We start from the raw sequence: 20,084 nt of genomic DNA, 5'->3' as shown, positions 1-20,084 counted from the left end.
AGTGGTATACAATTGAATTGTAACTCTGTAACTATCTAGATACCAAGATCATATTTTCATTTTCTTCTAACATATTTTCCTGTTTTATCTGCCTTAATTTTGTTCAGCTTTATTGAGATATAATTGACATATAACACTGTGTAAGTTTAAAATATACGACACGTTGATTTGATACACTATATAGTGCAAAATGATCACCACCTTCATATTAGCTCACATCTTCATTAAGTCGCATAATTACCACTTCTTTTCTGTGATGATGCCTTTATCTTTAGATGTCATCTATAGTAAATTATGAGTGCTGTTTCCAAAAGCATCCCTTAATCATGGTAGTTGTAAACAACTTGGTGGTAGCATATGCAACAATATAAATATGCTTCATTCACCATGAAAAATTGTGCATTTTTTTATTTCTATGTTTTAAAAGAAATTAATCTGATCAGTCTAAATAGAAGTTAGAAGGACAATACATAAAATTTCAAAACCTGAAAATGCAAACTCCAATTCTATACTTTGTGGGTGAAAAATACTGCCACAATGCCAGTGTGTGACCATTTTAATGAGCAAATTTTCATAGGCTAATAATTTCTTAAACTTGTTAATAAAATTGGTGTTATGTATAAAAACGATAGCAAAGCAACAAAAGGTCTTTCAAATCAATATATCAAGCTCTTTATTTAGACTGTGGTACTTATCCAGTTTGGCTCCCAAGAAGATAGGTACATCTCTTACATTCTTGGCTTCATCTGAATCTATGTCCGTAACCTGAGATTAAATACATCTGTGCTCATTTCTAATACTTTCATACTCCTTGGAACATTTGACAATAAACACTGTATTAGTTAAACAATCAAAGAGATCTTCAGTGGCTAGAATAATAGAAGTATAGAACTTAGAGCTAGAAGGATTTAAACAAATTTACCAAAAGACTATAAATATTTGAAATTGTATTTTTGTATGTCAAAAACAGCACATAGTAAATGTTAAACTCACCTCAATAACCTGATCTTGAAATGCTTTTTCATTAGCAATTAACTCTCTAAAAGTTGTGATTCTGTCTTTATGTTTCAGTAGCTAAGAAATAAAGCATTTTATATTTCAGAGAAGGAGAGGAAATAAAACTACATTATATAACATAACAAAATCATCAAACCATGCACAGTCCAATCCCTGGTCTCCAAAAGACACATTGTTTTCATAGTTCTTGTCCAGAAAAGAGTTCACACGGCAGGTTGGGGCTGCTGTCCTTAGAAAGACCTGCTAACCAGGCTGCCCCTACTAGCATCTGGGAACTTGGATTGTGGGAGGGTTTCCCTCATGCCCTGATATGAATGGCTCGCTGTGCCTAATCTATTTGTACAAAGAGTGTGTTTTATGCCAAACACCTCTTTCCATCTGGAGGGTCTAGAATTTTGGTACATGCTAGGCATAAGTTGCCTATGTGAACAGCCCCTGGTAAAAACCCTGGGCACTGAGTCTCAAATGAGCTTCTCTGGTAGATGACATTTCACACGCATTGTCACAACACTGCCGTGGGAATGAAGCACATCCTGTGTGACTCCACTGGGAGAGGATTCTTGGAAGCTTAAATTTGGCTTCCTCTGGACTTTGCCCCATATGCCTTTTCCCTTTGCTGATTTTGCTCTTTATCCTCTCATTGTAATAATACCTCATGGCTGTGAATATACCCTATGCTGAGTCCCTTGAGTCTTTGTGAATCTTCCAAACTGAGGGTGGGGTTGCAGTCTCCAGGTTGCTCATCCTAATATCCCATTGTTTTTATAGTTAGGCTACTAAAATTCTTTAAAGAAAAAAACCAGCCAACGTTTTCTAATGTAATTTATAATCATTTCTTATTTATTCATTCTTTCCTTCAGTATAATAACAGTGAATCTTAATATTCACACTTCTTCAAATATCAGTGAGGCAAAGTGTGCTGCACAGAATTTTTTTATTATGAATAATTTCTAATACTTGAAATAATAGAGAAAAACCTTTAATGAATCCCATATAACTATCATCTAGCTTCAACTATTAACAGCTAATGGCCAATCTTGTATCATTCATATCCCCAACCACTTCTTTCTCCTTCCATCCCCCTTTACCGAATCAAATCACAGACATCATATCATTGCATTTGCCAATATTTCAGTAATTACACAGAAATTTACCAAAAAAAAAATTATGAAATTGTATTTGGTAACTTCCTGCTCTAATCCTCAACTGGGCTTATTTTTGAAGGCTGGTTTAAGAAGTGGAGGCCAATAATTTCTGTGCATGTTTATTTCTTGATCCTTTTTTCTGCAGGTTAGCTAGAAGACCTGCAACATATTTTCTCTACATCTCATTTCAGAAAAGTAATTTCCTAATAGTACAGGACCAAATTTGTTATAATGATCCGAGATCCCCTATTTGAATATGTTTTTATTTCTTGAGCCAGATAAGTTTGTCACTGCTGTATTACTCTCAAATTTAAAATGCACAAGTTAACATAGTGTTATCACCTTCTTTATTTAACTTACTCTCTTTATCCCTCAGTCTTTGTAGAACTACACCAAGAAAAGAATAACTAAAGAAATTTCTGGAGTCTTTTCCTTTATTCTTGTCCCACATGAGAAATAAAATGGTTTATTTTCAGTGTATCCATTATTCCAAGTGATAAAATTTGAAATCACTATAGAAATGTCAAAATACACTATTCTTCGGGAATAAGAAATGACACATAAAAGTGAAAAATATCATATCAATTTTTATGTAGCTGAATGAGACTTTGTAATACAGACTTATATTATAAAACAAGTCAAATATTGAACAATATATCTCCTTAATGAGGGCCGTGTGAAGCTAATATGGTCCGTAAAAACAATTCTATTAAAAAATCGCCCACCTGCAACAGAATGAAACTAGACTGTTGTCTATCACCACACACTAAAATTAACTCAAAATGGATTAAGGACCTGGATATAAGACCAGAATCAATGAAATGCATAGAAGAAAACATAGGAACTAAACTCAAGAACCTTGGACTTAAAGAGGATTTTATAAATTTAACCTCAAAGGCAAGGGAAGTAAAAGCAAAAATAAATGAATGGGACTGCATCAAACTAAAAAGCTTCTGCTCAGCAAAGGAAATCATCAACAAGGTAAAGAGACAACCATCTCAATGGGAAAATATATGTGCAAGCAACGCCTCCGATAAGGGCGTTGTATATCCAAAATATACAAAGAACTCACACGACTCATAACAACAAAAAAACAAACAATCCAATCAAAAAATGGGCAGAGGACCTGAACATACACTTCTTCCTAGAGGACATACAAATGGCCAAAAAACATATGAAAAGATGCTCAACATTGCTAGCTATTAGGAAAATGCAAATCAAAACCACAATGAGATTCCATCTCAGACTTGTCGGAATAGCTATAATCAACAGAACAAGTAATAACAAATGTTGGAGAGGATGCGGAGAAAAAGGAACCCTCATACACTGCTAGTGGGACTGCAAATTGGTACAGCCACTATGGAAAACAGTATGAAGCCTCTTAAAAAAACTAAGAATTGATCTACCATATGATCCAGCAATCCCTCTACAGGGGATTTACCCCAAAGACTTGAAAATATATCCAAAAAGATATTTGCACATTGATGTTCATAGCAGCATTATTCACAGTGGCCAGTACATGGAAACAACTGAAGTGTCCTACGATAGATGACTGGCTAAAGAAGCTGTGGTACATATATACAATGGAATATTACTCAGCCATACGAAGAGATGAAATGCTGCCATTTGCAACAACTTGGATGGACCTCGAGATAATCATGCTAAGCGAAATAAGCCAGACTGAAAAAGTTGAAAATCACATATCACTTATATGTGGGATATAAACCTAAAAGGAACAAATGACCAGGACAAACAGAGACTCAAGGACATGGACAATGGACTAATGGTTACCAAAAGGTAGGGAGTGGGGGAGGAGGGTCAAATATAGGGGAGTTGGGGGAAGGTGAAATGGGTAAAGGGGATCGAATATATGGTAGCTAAAGGAAACTGGACTCTGGGTGGTAATCACATAATACAATAATACATAGATGTCAAATTATAATGTACACTTGAAAATTGTATAATTGTATTAATCAATGTTACCCCAATAAATTTTAAAAAATCCCAAGTTTAGGAGTTTCCTTATACTTTTACATTGTTTTTTCCTTTGACTATTTTTTTCATGACAAATGATATAATTTATAGAACGAAGAACACATACAGTACCTCTTCATCTAAAATTTTCTTTTTAAGATGGAAGCTCTTCAATTTTTGTATCATTGAGTCACTAACTTTCTCATTCTCTTCGATATGTTCAGCATTGGGATTGTTGATGCCCTAAGGGTAATAGTTTGAGAGGCTAGATTAAAAATTTTCCAGTAAAGCTAAAAGGAGGAAGGAAAAAACACAAATGAAACAAATCATCCTCTCAAAATAAGTGACCAAACTAAAGATAAAAATAATATTAAACCCATTCTTCAATTATTCATCATAAGACATCCATTAAAGGGCTAGTGTGAAAAGAATTCGTATAGATTTAATTTGTACATAATTGTTATCGGGGCAGGTTAGTATAACTGCTGGGAGGTTAATACTCACCTATAAAAACTACACATGCTCATGCATTCATGCAAACGTTCCCTTTTTGTCTAGTCAGTTTGCAAATTCAAATTTTAGACAAATTGTTGTACCTGACTCCAGAACAATCAGACATCCTCAAAGACACTGAAACTCTAGGTATTTCCAGGATACCTAGAATGAAGATACTTATACCAATATAAGCTAAGGGTCAAAAGTGCATGCATTGGAGTCAGACTGCCTGGGTTTGTATCTGAGTTCTGCCACTTAACCATATGTGAGACTGGACAAGAAATTCAACTATTCTAAGCCTTAGTTTGTTATTCTGTTTAAAAAAAAAAAAGCCTGATGATACAAACAATGGTACAATTCGATAAAGAGATAATCCATGAAAAGCAGGACTGATAAATTTAAATGGCTCCAAGGACAGGTTGAGAAGTCAGCAAATATTTATTGAGTGCCTATTAGGGGCTTAACCTGTGTCACATTTAAACTCTAATATTTAAAGACAAAACTTAGGTGGATACAGTCTGTGGGCCACCACTTTGTGCATATCACTGCAGAAAACGCTTAGCTCAGTTTTTAGCATTCAATAAACACTAGTATTCAACAAATTTTAACTGAAACAAAATAGAAATAAGGTTTGTGTTGGATGAGGAACATCACAAATCCATGCCCCCAAGCTTTAGCTCATATGAATGCACTTAAGAAGGAAAGTGGAAGAGAGCTAGCTAATCTGAGAATGCACTTAAGAAGGAAAGTGGAAGAGAGCTAGCTAATTTGAGAAGCGATCAAGTGTCATCTCCTATGTTCTCTCATTAAATGTAGTGCTTGTAAACTCCCAGGGCAGCAGCAAGTATCATCTGCCCTACTTAAGATGAAAAAATGAAAGCTGAGAAAGGTCGAATTACTTGGCCAGATCACACACCTGGGAAATGGTGAAGCCAGGATTCGAACTCACCTGACATTAACTACATTTTTCATTCTACTAATATACACAGGTTCACCCTGCCCTATCCCTGCCCCAAAGCTGGGTAAATAGTTCATTTATGTGAACAATCACTAATCACTACAACAGATTGACCCAGAAGATAAGACTATTGCTATGAGAGAGCTTTCTTGAAATGTGGGAAGTACTAAATGAAGCATTTCACCTGATATCTTTATTTTTTATCTTATTATGTTACCTTACTGTAGACTTGTGGGAATTATGTGTTGAAGAAAAATTAATAGAAGTAGTAGAAGGAAGGAAAGGTTGATTAGTTGGTTTAAGGGTCTCCATTCTGTCTTCCATCTTTTTCTTCCATAACAATTCTGTCAGTTTACATTCCCTCTTTTGGTTTAGCCAATCTTAATATTGCTCCCCACCTAATAAAAAATATGAATTCTTTTTATTACCTGGCATGTGAGATGTCCTACCATTGGAGCCAAAAGGTTGTAGACTTTGGAGGCCAGCTGAGTGTTTTTCACGTCGGGGGGATTCACGTTCTCTTCTTCACAAGGTGAGCAATTCAGGAACAAATTAGAATGTATCATCTCTGCATCCTATATGTACATAATTCAGATTTGTCACAATAAAGACAAAGAATCTGGATTACTTTTTAGTAAAATGCTGAATAAAATACCACTCGTAAAAACTTTGAACAGTGGTTCTCAAACTTTTAGATTCTCAGGACCCCTTTATACTCTTAAAAATTACTGAGGACCTCAAAAACCATTTTTTTTGTGCAGTTTATATCTATCAATATTTATTTCATTAGAAATTACAACAGAACATTTAAAAATATTTGTTTACTAATTCACTTAAACAACAATAAATCTATTATGTGTCAATATAAATAATGATTTAATTTAAAAAACCACATTTTCCAAAAAAAATTAGTGGAGTGGTACTGTTTACATTTCTTGCAAATATTTTATTTATTTATTTATTTTAATTAGTTTTTTAGGCAAGGCAAACCTTGGTTAGCCTCACAGATTGCATGGACCTTGTCAGTTTACAATCCTTTATTTTTTTATTTTTTACACATGCAACACCTGGTCTTCCTAGGTGGTCTCCCATCCAAGTACTAACCAGGTCCGACCCTGCTTAGCTTCTGAGATCAGACATCGGGCATGTTCAGGGTGGCATGGCCATAGACTCTTGCAAATATTTTTAATACTGGCTTAATAGAAGACAGCTGGATTCTCATGTTTGCTTCATGCATTGTTATCAGCCATTAAAACAATTACACCATTACACATCACATAGTTTCTGGAAAACTCCACTATATGCCTGTGAAAGAATGAGCATGGAAAAGGCAATAATATTTTCAAATTACTATGAAAATACTGTTGACCTCACAGACACTCCCAGACCACATTTTGAGAAAATGGACCTAGAGTTTAATGCAAAGTAAAACTAAAAGCAGAGTAAGAATGATTTTAGGATGCTAAAGAATTTGATTAGTCAAGATAAAACAAAGAATTTTACTAGTTTTTTTTTTTAAAAGAAATCTCAACAAAATATTATATACTGTAATAAACTTTTATACAGTTATACTAATTCAGTCAGAGTTTACCAATTCAAAATTTGTCATGATTTGGTTAGCAGCTAAACTTAAAGTCATCTTTGCTTTGGTTACTGGTTCTCAAAGTGTGATCCCTGGACCAGCAGCGCCAGTGAGACCTCGGAGCTTGTTAGAAGTACACATTTTCAGGCCCCACCACACAACTACTGAATCAGAAACTCTGGGGTGGGCCCCAACAATCTGTATTTTCACAGCTGATGTTGATAAATGCTAAGGTTTGAGAACCACTGGCTTAGATAATCCTTCCTTCTTTCTGGAGAAAAGACCACAGAGAACATTTTTTAACCATAGAGAATAATATTTTCCTAAGAATCATTAAAAATGGTAGAATTATTTACTTGCAAAGAATACTTATATATACTGATTACAGATTCACGAAAGCGAGTCCACTAAGGATATCTTCGAGGCAACATGACAGCTTGGTTCAAATTATTATAAAATATAAAAACAAACATACATTTTTCTAGTTCGCATTAGCCTTCTGTCTAAATAGAGTTAATAAAATCGTACTATAAATATTTTAAGGCAAGCCAATAAAACTGAAATAGATGTGCTCTGGCTTGTGAAATTTCTGTCTTCCAGGATGTGCTACCAGGTTGTCTGCCAAAAAAACCACCCGAACTGCAGAGATTAGCAAATTACAACCTCTCCAAAAATATTGATGAGGCTCTCCTCATGTTTTTAACCGATGTTAACTAGATTTATTGTGATCATTCTGCAATGTATACAAATATCGAATCATTATGTTATGCACCTGAAACTAATATGTCTCAATTATAGCTCAATAAAAATGTTTATAAATTTACAAATTATTATATGATATAATATGGGTAAACCAAATATGCAATTGAATTATTCATTTTTATTGTTGAATAGGCAGACATGGTATGAAAAGATTGAGATCCCCACTTAGAAGTACCTTTTCTCAAAGAATGCTTCAGAGCTACTCTGACTGGTCAGGGGTACTCACAAAATTCTCATGTTCATTTTCACTTCCACCAAAATAATCATGAGGCCAGAAATGGCTGTTCTCTAATGTTAGTACCCAAGAACCAAAGAACCTCCTCCAAATCTGTAGTGTATTTTCCATTCTATCTCTCTTTTTGGTTAATAATTCTTTCTACAAACAAATTTATGTAAGTGCCATGCCTAAATATGCATTACCAGACTTTTAGAAACTCCTGAAATTCTGCATTAGAGGTTCTGAATTTGTAACAATACCTTTGTGATATCTGACTCCATTGCTTCCTCTAAGTGCTCCTTTAACTGAGCTGTCTCAAATTTAGAGACAGAATTTTGCTCCTCACTCTTTGCAACCTGCTGCTGAAGTTGTGCATTTTCATTTTTTACTTTGTTGATCTGCTGCTGAAGTTTTATATTCTTAGCCCTTTCACTTTCAGATATGAATTGCAAATTTTTAACTTCTGCTACCAGTTTCTCAAGTCTAGATTTCAGTTTCTGTCTTTTTTCCAGGTTTTCATTTTCACGTTTCTGATATTCTTCCTGTAAAGACAAGAACTCTTGTTCTTGAGCTTCTTTTTCCCTTTTCAACAAGTCCAAAGCAGAAGAGGAGGCCTTTTCCAAGTCTCCTTTGAGTTGCTGCAGCCTCTCTACCTCTTCTTCTTTCTTGCTTAAGGCTTTATCCATCTCTATGCACTGACTAACAGTTTTATTTTTTTGTTGCATTTCAGTTATGTACCTTTCCTGTAGACAAACATAATTGTCCTTGATCCTTTTAAGCTCTATTTGTAAGGTTTCCTTTTCATTTCTCGATTCCTGAAGATGTTTTTGGGTGTTAGTTAAAATGTCATGCAAATTCTGCAGTGTTTTGTCAGTATCATTCTTCTCTAGCATTACTCTGTATTTATCTTCAATTAATGCTTCAGCATTCTCCTTTAGTTTATTTATGATGTCCATGAACACTTGCTGTTTGGTAGTCTTCATCTGTAACAGTTCCTCAACTTTCTTCTCTAAATACATGTTACTACACTGTAGGTTTTGGATCAGAGTTTGCTGCTTCTGGTTACTATGTTTTAATTTCTGTAAGACTTCATTTAAAGCTATAACTTCTTCCAGAGGTTGTAAGATTTCCCAGCTTTGCTCTGTGTCAGGTATTTTGCAGTCCTCACCAGATGCTCCACCACTCCAAGAAATGCCCTCAGAAGAACAAGTTGAAAGAACCCCTGGACTTTCCATGCCCTCCACTGTGACTTCCTTTTGGTGACTGACTGACATCTCAGGAATCTCCCCAGAATTTTGTATTCCTTTTGAAGAAACAGTAATCTGTAAATTATAGTAAAAAGTGTGAAAGAGTAGAATTATCATGAACTGTGAAGTCAGAGCCGACCTTAAATTGTACATCCCTCGTTTGGTTTCCTTAGCTGTAACATAACAACTATAATATCTACTTCCAATAATGACACTCATTTAACAAAGATACTTACATATTAATTGCTAAATGTATGTATAGCACCTAGTAAGATAGCAGAGCACAAACAATAGGTATATGATAAAGATATGTATCACATTTATTTTTATAAAATAAAAATTAAACGTTGATTCTCTTACCATTTTCTATGATGCAAATGTTCTGGACACATATATGATACTTACTTTGACCACATAAATTAAAACAAATTTTTCAATTACCCTACAGTCCATGAGCCCTCTTTTGAATAAAGGTTTTTTTTTTAATTCCTCATTAACCATTACCTCACTGTGCTACCACTTCTGTGAACGTCAGAATGCCAGATGAACATGTCTTGCGATTGATTTTTTGGACACAGTACAGGTTTTGGGGGGTTTAAAAGAGACAATAAGTTGTAGTTTAAAAAAAACGCTGAAATGAATATGACATAAAAACCCAGTAAAAGATCCTGGTAGAAGTAGACTGTATAACTTTCCTGGATACTGGACCTCTGTATTTTAATATTTCTCCGTTGTTCTGAGGCAAAGACAACTATCCTTACTAAGGCCTACAAGGTCCTGATATGTGTCTGATCTGAGTATCTGATCCATGCTACCTCTCCATCCTCATCTACTATATTGCTCTTGCTCCCTCCAACCCAGCAACCCTGGCCTTCCTTCAGGTCCTAGTAGGGAGCATGCTCCCTGCAGCCACAGGGTTTTTGCACATGTTACTTTTGTGTGGGATGCTCTCCCACCTCTGCTTACCTAATTAACTGCTACTCATCTTTCAGAGCTTAGCTTAGTTCTCACTACATCAGGGTAGCCTTCTCCAAACTCCATCTTACTTTTATTCATAGGACTTAACATAACTGCAAGTTTATACTTAATTTTATATAATGTTATATATACTTTACGTACATTTTATATAAAAGCTTTATTCATGGTACTTACTATAGTTGAAAATTTACATTTATTTGTGTGATTATTTGATTAATATCTATTTCCTCTACCAAGATGTTATTTTCATGACAACAAAAACCACATCTTTTTGTTTTTTTCTAATTTGTGTTTTTAACCATTATCTAACACATAGCACAGGGCCTAGCCCATAATAGATGCTTGAAAGTATTTATTGACTGAATGCAATAGAAATAAGGAATAATCTTGGGAAATTCTAATTAAACAGACTTTTAATGTCATTTCAACATAGAGAAATAAAGCTCTCTTTTAAATGCTCTTCCAAATCAATAAACCAACAACAAAAAAAAACAAACTGGTTATACTTGCAAGTGAAACATAATAGTCATAGCTTTTCTCATCAAACTCACAATGAAAAGGTGTTATTTATTCTATTCTTTATTATATCTATTTGCCCACACAAATTTTTAAAATTTTTATTTTTATTTTGCTCAGAGCACACAGAATTTATTATATCATTGGTATTTTCAGTGTTATTGGGATAATACAGGTATGCCCAGAATCAATAAATTAAAAGAGAAATCAATGTTTTCATTTTGGTAAAAAAAAAAAAATTATTTTTGCTAGTCAATACAAATCCCACATGATAGAAAAATCTTAAGCTTTCCTTGTCAAGTAATTTAATACCTCTGCACTTCTTCCTTTGCAAATTTTTTCTTAATGTCAACTCTGAGTACCAACCAACTGAATATACCAAATACAAAAGCTCATTATAGTCAAGGCACCGTGTAGATGCTAAGGTGCATAAAAGGAGTAAGACAGAGCCCTGATCCTCAAAGAAATTATCATTTGGTAGAGCTAATCTCCAAGTATGGACTGGATTTTATTAGAAAAATTTGTTTCTAAATTGATCGAGACGTGGGAAGGCATTTTCCACAGAGAAGTAATGTCGCTTGTGCTCATTAGATGACTGATCACTCCTTGGAAAGTCTCTGATTATATACCTTAAAAAACAAAACAAACACTCTCAATAGTCTACAGGCTATACTGACCATCAAAAATCTTACCTCCTTTGTTTCATAATCAGCTCTCATGTCAAGCAGGTTAAAGCTATTGTCTCTATAAAATGGTTTTTCAACATCACTATGTATATATTCTTTACACAAGAAGATTTGAGGTTGACCAGGGTTGAAGACAGATTCCTTGGCAGTATTTTTAGCCAGTGACATTTCTGTGAATTTCAATGTCTCTTCACTGCAGTGGATTGGAGATAGGCTTCTAGGAGGTTGCCTGACACATTCATGAGCAAGTTGGTCCTTGTATGTGGAAGTGTCAGTTCCCACTGGATTTTCTTCTTTAAATGAATCTTCCTTTATGTTGTTGTCTTTTGCATAATTATATACATGACTTTGCAATTCTGGCTTCTCGGTGTAAGGAAAGCCACCTGTCAGATTTTGAAATGTTATCACTTCATCATTAAATGCTTCTGTCTCATGAAATTTGAAAATGGGCTCAAACTGTCTGGAGGAAGAAATGCTGGTGTCAGTTGGCTCAGTTAGTACATCCTGTGAGTAATTTCCATTGTTGACATCTCATTTGAAAGAGAAAGATGGAAATAAGAATTAGCTGAGCATTAATGTATGTGTTAACAGTTATATTAACATTTATAAAATAAACTTTTGAACTTTTTATGAATTATATATAGTTCAACCTTTTGCACTGAGTGGATTTTAGCATGGCTTCGTGCTAGCCAACAAAACAACTTTTCACATGGGGAAAAGAAATTCTCAAGTGACTGTACAAAAGCTTGTTATATATCATTTTGGTCAAATACCATTACAACAAAGAACAAGATATCTTCACAATTCTTTCGTTGTACTATAATTTAAAAATGTTTTAATTCTAAAACGTTTCGAAAGAATACAAAAACACAGTGAATAGTATAATAGCAAATACACATAAACTTATTTAATCTCACAACAATCCCATGAGGTCAGTACTGTTATCCTTGTTTTAGAGAAGGAAACTGAGACATAAGAGATGTTAAATCACCTGTCTAAGGTCACAGAGCTGGTAAGATTTTAGAATACTACTTCTAAATAGTATGCTATATACGGTTTCTCAATAAGACAAATTACCCAGATTTAATACATTTTTAAAAATCAGAAGCAAATAAGGCAAAATAGAAAGAAATAGTGTTGCAAAATTAATGACTCCTCCCTTCTAACTTCCTTCCTTTCTCCTTCCACAGATGTAACCGCTGTTACTAAAGCCTGTATGTATTCATTCTTTCCATTCATATTATTCTACTTTTGGTACTCATGTGTACCCTAAATAATATATATCAAGTTCCCAGACTTTCTCATCCTGTGACACCTTAATGTCTCAGTAATTTTTTCACAGAACCCCTAGACCAAAAGAAGTACCTCACAGTTCCAATTATGAAGTAGTTAAGCTCAAACAACTTAACAAGTATTTGTCCTAACAACTTAATAGATGTTTCAAAATATACAAAAATTGAAAGAAAAATGTAATATTTTATTTCATTCTTAAACAACCAAACTTACTACTTGAATATACTATTGAATCCCACATGTCTCAAACCTTGGAATCAAATTGAACAAGGCCAACCCTCGCTTCCTTTTCCACTTTGATTTTTGTGCAAACTTGCTTTTTATCATAGCATCCTACAAAAAAACAGCTTTGCAAATAAGGTGTTATAGAAAGGACTGTTACAGAAATAGTGAACTATCTCAAGGTAGTAGTTTCTGGGGTCCAACAGATGTCCAGTACCACTGTTTCTTTCAAATTTCAAAATATCTTGCAACACCCTGGACAAACTGAATACAATATTGTTCTCTGTTCTATAATTTTATGTAAATAGCATCATTATATATACATATATACATACTTATATATAATTTTATCTCCCTATTTGTTTAATATATATACAGAACATCTGAAAAACTGGAGTAGACTCAGAGAAAGGAGAAATATCAGTAACTTAAGACATGAAGAGACATCATCTCACTGGCAGAAAGTAGCAATGATTTGAAACGACTTCTGATGAGAGTGAAAGAAGAAAGTACCAAAGCAGAACTGCATTTGAACATTTAGAAGACAAAAATCATGACTATAGGAAAAATATGCAATTTTAACATAGGCAATGGAGATATTGGAATTGTTAAAGATTTTTTTTTACCTTGGTTCAGTCATCAATTCAAATGGAAACTGTAGCCAAGAAATTAAGAGAAAGCTGACTTGAAGGGCAGCAATGAAAGAATTAGGAAAGATCACCAAAAGCAAAGATGTGTCATTAGGATACCAAGGCTGAGATCATCCACACCGTCATATTCCCAATTATTATGTACGAATGTGAAAGCTGGACAGTGAAGAAGGCTGATAGGAAAAAAATTCATTAATTTATTATATGGTGTTGGAGGAGATCTCTACAGATACCCTGGACCACCAGAAAGATGAACAAGTGGGTCTTAGAACAAATTAAGCCTGAAACATCACGAGGCAAAAATGACAAAATTGAAGTTGTCCCAGTCAGAGTGCATCATGAGAAGGCAGGGTTCTTTGGAAAAGACAATAATGTTGGGAAAAACAGAAGGCAGCAGAAGAGGAAGATCAAATATGAAATGGGTTGACTCCATAAAAGAAGCTGTAAGCATGAATCTAGAGGAGCTCAGCAGAGCTTTTGAGGACAGGACATTGTGGCATTACTCATTCATAGAGTCATCAGGAATTGGAGCTGACCCGATGGCACATAATAACAATACATATATCCATGTGTGATTATTTCACTTAAAATTTTGCTTTTCATACTTATCCATGTACATACATGTAGATCTAGTTCATTTTACTGAAGAATTATACTTTATTTCTTTTTTGTTGAACATTTGTTTCTAATTTTAAACAGCTATTAAAAACAACACTACAACGAACATCCTTATACACATTTCCTTGTACGCTAATTTAAGAATTTTTGTCTAGGCTTTGGGTACATATCTAGGAGTGGAATTGCTGGATTATAGAAAATATATATCCTCATCTTTACTAGATATTGTAAAATTACTCTCCAAAGTAGTTGAACCAATTTATACTTCTACCAATAACTTATATAAGAGTTCCTTCATTATACATCCCTCCAACACATCAAACTGATATGTATGAAATGGCATTGTGGATTTTTAATGTATATCCTTTTAGGTATTTAATGCTCTTATAGGTTTTCTTTTCTGTGATCTGCTTCCTAGATACTGTTATGGACTAAATTATGTCTCAAAATTCACATATTGAAAGCTTAACTCTCAGTACCTTAGAATGTGACTATATTAGGAAATAGGGCTTAAAGGAGGTAATTAAGGTTAGATGAGGTCATAAGGGTCAGGCCCTAATACAATATGACTGGTGTCCTTACAGGAAAAAAAGATACCAGGGAGACACAGAGAAAAGGCCATGTGAGGATACAAGATGGCAGCCATCTGTGAGGCCTCAGAAGAAACCAACTCTGCAGGCACCTTGATCTTGGACTTGCAGCCTCTAGAACTATGAGAATATAAATTCAAATTGTTGAAGCCACCCAGTCTGTGGTATTTCTTTATGGCAGCTCTAGCAAACTAATACATATAGGTTGCCTGTTTTTCTATTGAGTTATATGTCTTTTTCTTATTGGAGTTCTTTACTATTTCTTTGTTAATTGCATATATTACATATATCTTAGATTGTGGCTTTTTTTTTAACTTTGTTGATTATAATTTGGTCACAGTTTTTTAAATTTTATTATAGTCAAATATGTTGATTATGTATTTCTTGTGTTACTCCCTGAGCCTCACTTTTCTCATCTTTAAAATGTAGATAAAAACAGCCTTTTTTACAAAAGGAAAAAAAAAGCCCTACTTCATGGGACTGTTTGTGGATTAAATGTGATAATGTATATAAAAAGCTTAGCACACTACCTGGCTATTATTATCACAGGGCATAAAAAAATATTAGTTTCTCTGTTTGTATACTCACCATCTAATGTATCATCTAGTGTGCTATAAATTTCTTCAGAAAGTTTAGATTCATTTTCCTTTTTTATATTCTTTATTTCGTTCTGTATTAATAATAAGGCATTAATATTAATACTTCAAACAAACATCATAAGCCTCTTCCAAAGGTGTAAGTACATTGCTATGCAATTTTTGTTAGTATTTTTTGTTGTACAGGTGGGATGTGCTTCCTAGTATCTTTCCCCACTGTATATTTAACCTCCCTTTTAGAAAAATCATGCTAATAAAGTTACAATATTAAATGAGAATTAAACAAGTATCTTGCTATTTTAACATTTTGGTTTTTTAGTAAGTCAAATCATGTTCCTGTAAACGTAGCAGTATATGATAACCTATATATCTCTTACTGATAATTCTTTGATGTTTGTTAAATGTGGCCTATATGACATTAGAGCAATTGTCATTCAAGTTTTTTAACATTAAGATATATAAAACAGGGTTCTAGTAATGAGGTGAGATCTGATTCCAGTAAATAGAAATCTATAAAAATTCATGTAGGGTTTATTCTCAGTTACCTTAATGTTATCTAAGATGAAAGAGTTTATTAGTAAAGTAATATTATAAATAAGATAGTAAGGAAAATATTTTAAATGTTTAATGAAAACATTGGTTTAATCATGAATAGTATATTAAGTATGTGGACCTAAATGATGCTCTCAAAATTTCTTATTTCTTTTTAAAGTCAGCTGGTTGAAGACCTCCATTCAATATGCTTTTTATAGCATTGTTCCACTTATTGAATGTACCTGAAGTACAATAACTGAGTTATATTTTATAACAATCTATCTTTTAGACTTGTTGCTAATTCAGACCATTCATCCTGATTAGATTTTTCAAGTATCGAGAATAATATACTTGAAAAATAAAATAGCACTATTCACATGTATTGATGTTGTTTCTACAAACTTCTTGGAACTCCACTGCTCATTGAATTTCAGAGATCACTTCTAACTCTAGTCTTCTATGACATTACTGTTTTTAACCAAAATATGCCTTTTGTGCCTTTGGTCTATAAATTTTTTATAAAGAATAAAATGGTCAGTGAAATCTAAGAGGGAAGATCACCTTACATAAATGATTTAAGATATTCATGTTTTATAATTTAGTACATAGTATTTTTGGACACTGATCAACACCATAATACTATGACCAATTTTTTTCAAAATGAAAAGTTTTTTAAAATTATAAACGGAATTTGAACATTGTTTAAAAAGAAAAGAAGGTATACTCAAAAGCTCACTACATAGTAAAAAGCAATGTGACCATTTTCCCATGTCAACAAATATATATCTATATTATCATATTTAAGGTTTATATATCCACTGTACATATATACAATAATTTAACTAGGCCCCTACTGATGAAAATTTAGGTTATTTCCAATGTTTAGTTATTATTGATAATTCTTCAGATATCTCACTTGAATACTTTATAGAGGCAAAATTAAAAATAAAATGTACAGTTAAACTCTTGATTTCCTATCATTAAACAGCCCTTTAGAAAGGTTATGCTAATTTATGGGTTGAACCATATGGAACTGTCAATACTTGTCTGTTTTTGAACTACAAAAAGGTAATTTTATGTGGCAAAACCAAATGAATTCCTATTATTCCCCTACACTCTTGCCAATAATTGTCAACATTTAGAATAACATTCATGAAGATCCTGGGACATTAAAATTTCTTTTCTTTTGTGACAAATGGCACTAGAAATTTTCATGAAGATAGGAAATCCTTTACATGGCACTGTCATTGTCTTTATGAACAACATTTGAAACATCTGCATGCTGACATAATGGAAGATACTCCAGACTAGATTTCAGGCTCCTTGGGTTCTTGTCCTTCCTCAGTGACTAAGTTGTTGTGGCATCGTCCCCTACCTATACTTATGGAACTTCATGAAGAGGCTAAAAAGGATGTTTTAACATTCTATTTGTATAATTCTACCTTTCTTGTATACTAGTGGAACTGAGAAAACCAGACCCTGTATTCCCCTATTCTATGCCCCCACTGAAGATTCTATTATTCGTCATATGGAAGACAATGTAAATGTTAAGTACATCTGTACCTCCCAGAACTTTTAAGCAATGCACACCTGAGACAAGTCTGAAGCAGCAGTGTTGGTTTCCATGTAGAAGGGAGAATTTGAGTGAGTTAAGTCTTGAGAAAAACTGCTAAAATTCATGGCATCTGCTTTTGACATACTTTCTAATTTTTCATGAGAACCATCCACTTGAAAATGTACAGGATCTGCAGGTGATCACCAAACTTTTTGATGGTCCTTGTTCCTATTTGTTGAATGTTGAAGGCCTCTTTAAAAAAAACATAATTTTAATGTCTATTAGTATATGCAAACAAAAAATGTTCCTTCATCCCTTGTTAAGGGAGCAGAAAAGTTCACTGTCCTAAATTTTAAAATGTCATTTGTCAAGTTATTGGAAAAATAAAAAAATTTAGTCTGAGTACACCATGGTAACTTTGTATAGTAATATGAATTTAGAAAAGAGCAAATCAATATGTATGGCTACTAGTCAATAATTACCTAAAAGATGTGAATATCCAGAAGGTGAAGGAATCTCTAAGTTATTTAATCAAAAGATATTCACCGAATATTATCAGAGATTAAGTTCCACCAAACACTGTATTTCTATTTACTTGACACCTGCTATTCGAATTTCTCAGATGCAACATTGTAAACCTACCTTCCCTCACTTCCCCATGCCACACTTATCCTCTCTGGCACTTGGGTTTGAAAACTTGGCATCCTTCTACCTCATTATCCATGGGCTATTCAGTTACCAAGTTCTGTTCATTTCTCCTTTAAAAACGTTTTTCATAACTCATGCTTTCTTTCCATCTCTTATGTCATCGCACTGGTCCATATTCTCCTGCCTCCTCAGGTCTGTCAGGGGATGGGAGTGGAGACAATGTCCAATCACACTGACTTCAAATTCTGCTTGAGTTTTTAGGTCTTCCATATCCTCCTTAACTACCCAGTACTCCCTCTGCTTTAGTGAGATCAGGCTCACTTCTCTGTAAATAGATCATGCTCCTTACCACTTCTACAGTCTGCCCTGTCAAGTGCTTCTCTCCTAAAACCTTCCTATCTACCTGTTCATCTATTTTTTAAACTCCCTCAAGGTCTTTCCATCTCATAATTCAGCACCTATTTGTTCTGTTTTAGTATTAACCATTGTTTCAAGGGTGTCACTGTTTGTATTTACAGATTATACATACTTCAAGAAGTCCACTTATGGTTTTTCAATATTCCCTACAGCAAATGGAGCAGTGTTGTCCAGAGTGAATGTTAACTTATTAACTCCTGCATTCTCCATTATTTCTATTAAATCTTCTCAATCTATAGTCACTACTCATTTGCCTGGATTATTTTATTCAATTATCAAATTAGTAAATAATTTATTGAGGATTAATTTTTTCCAACATGTCATCCTTTGGTAAAGTATAAAAAAAGCCACCGGGCGAAGCAGGCTAGTTAGCATTGGTGAATGGCTCAACTTTATGCTTATCTTTTTCTTCTTCTCCAACACAGAAATGCTGCCTGGGCTGTGGTGAAGGGGATCTGAAAAAAATTCTTGCTGTTTTCCAAATGCAAAAAACGCAAGGGCCTTAGTTCTTAAATTTTTGTGAACCCAGACCTTACATTTACATTTTTACAACTTTGTTCGTGTGACACGGTCTGCCAATTTACTTTTTTTTTTTTTAAGTTAGGTTTACTTCTTCCATCCTTCTCTCCTTACCAGATTTACGTTAGACTTTTAAAATATTTATTCAAATGTTTCGATAGCTATTCCAGAGACACCGTAAAGCTATTTTAAGATAGATGTTAGGAGCGCCACTGGAGTTTTTGGCCCAAACTCTGAAGTTTTGTTTCTAAATGATTTTCAGTCGTATGACAAACTTTAACTTTCTAAAAGCACTTAACTCATTTTCACCTCGAAACAGTGCACCAAACTCTTTAATTCACAAAAGCGTGCTCAGTTCCAGGGTCCATGCAGTTTCTTGGATCCACAATAAGGATTTCATGCTTCTTCACCCTGCACTGGGTTTTATGGGAGGGAGAACACTTTTCAGCCTTTCCCACGGACTAAAAACTCGCAGTTGAGATACAGGCGCGCTGGAACATCCCTGTGTGACGTCCGCCCACTCCAGCCAATCTCGGCGGGGAACAGCGCCAGGTTCCCACGACCTCAGCGCGGACGCGGCCTAGGTGAGGGGCTTTCGCAGTTGAGAGGTTATGTGGCTGTGAGCCCCCAGTTCGAACAACCTGTGGGTTGTCTGGCGCGTCCTTCTGCAGTAGGAAACACAAAGCCAAACTAAAAGCTCCGGGTGGAACTGCCGGTACAGGGTCAGCCGGTTAGGAAACTCGAGTTGACACTCCCACCGGCCCCTCTCAACCGCTAAGCGCAAGCTCTACGCTTTCAGTCCCGCGCGGGGGAGGAACTTCCGGTATGACAAGGTTTCCGGGAGGGGTGGGGTTTCCGCTCGAGC

At 34.5% G+C, this 20,084-nt stretch overlaps 1 protein-coding gene across 1 annotated transcript; it reads right to left on the bottom strand.

The window, feature by feature from the left end:
- Positions 1 to 306: 306 nt before the first annotated feature.
- Positions 307 to 20,082, bottom strand: CAGE1 (cancer antigen 1). The gene is made up of 8 exons (XM_039869387.1): positions 17,671 to 20,082; positions 15,539 to 15,620; positions 11,584 to 12,107; positions 8,411 to 9,472; positions 6,018 to 6,164; positions 4,269 to 4,379; positions 994 to 1,074; positions 307 to 765 (listed from the first exon to the last, which is right to left on the bottom strand). The coding sequence occupies exons 1-8, from the start codon at positions 17,776 to 17,778 to the stop codon at positions 652 to 654; spliced, it is 2,229 nt and encodes a 742-aa protein (XP_039725321.1). The 5' UTR covers positions 17,779 to 20,082; the 3' UTR covers positions 307 to 651.
- Between the last annotated feature and the right edge of the window lie 2 nt (positions 20,083 to 20,084).

The sequence above is a fragment of the Pteropus medius genome, unplaced genomic scaffold (genome assembly GCF_902729225.1).
Source record: "Pteropus medius unplaced genomic scaffold, Ma_sr-lr_union100, whole genome shotgun sequence".
Classification (NCBI taxonomy): Eukaryota; Metazoa; Chordata; class Mammalia; order Chiroptera; family Pteropodidae; genus Pteropus; species Pteropus medius.
This window is presented reverse-complemented; position numbering and strand designations above follow the sequence as displayed.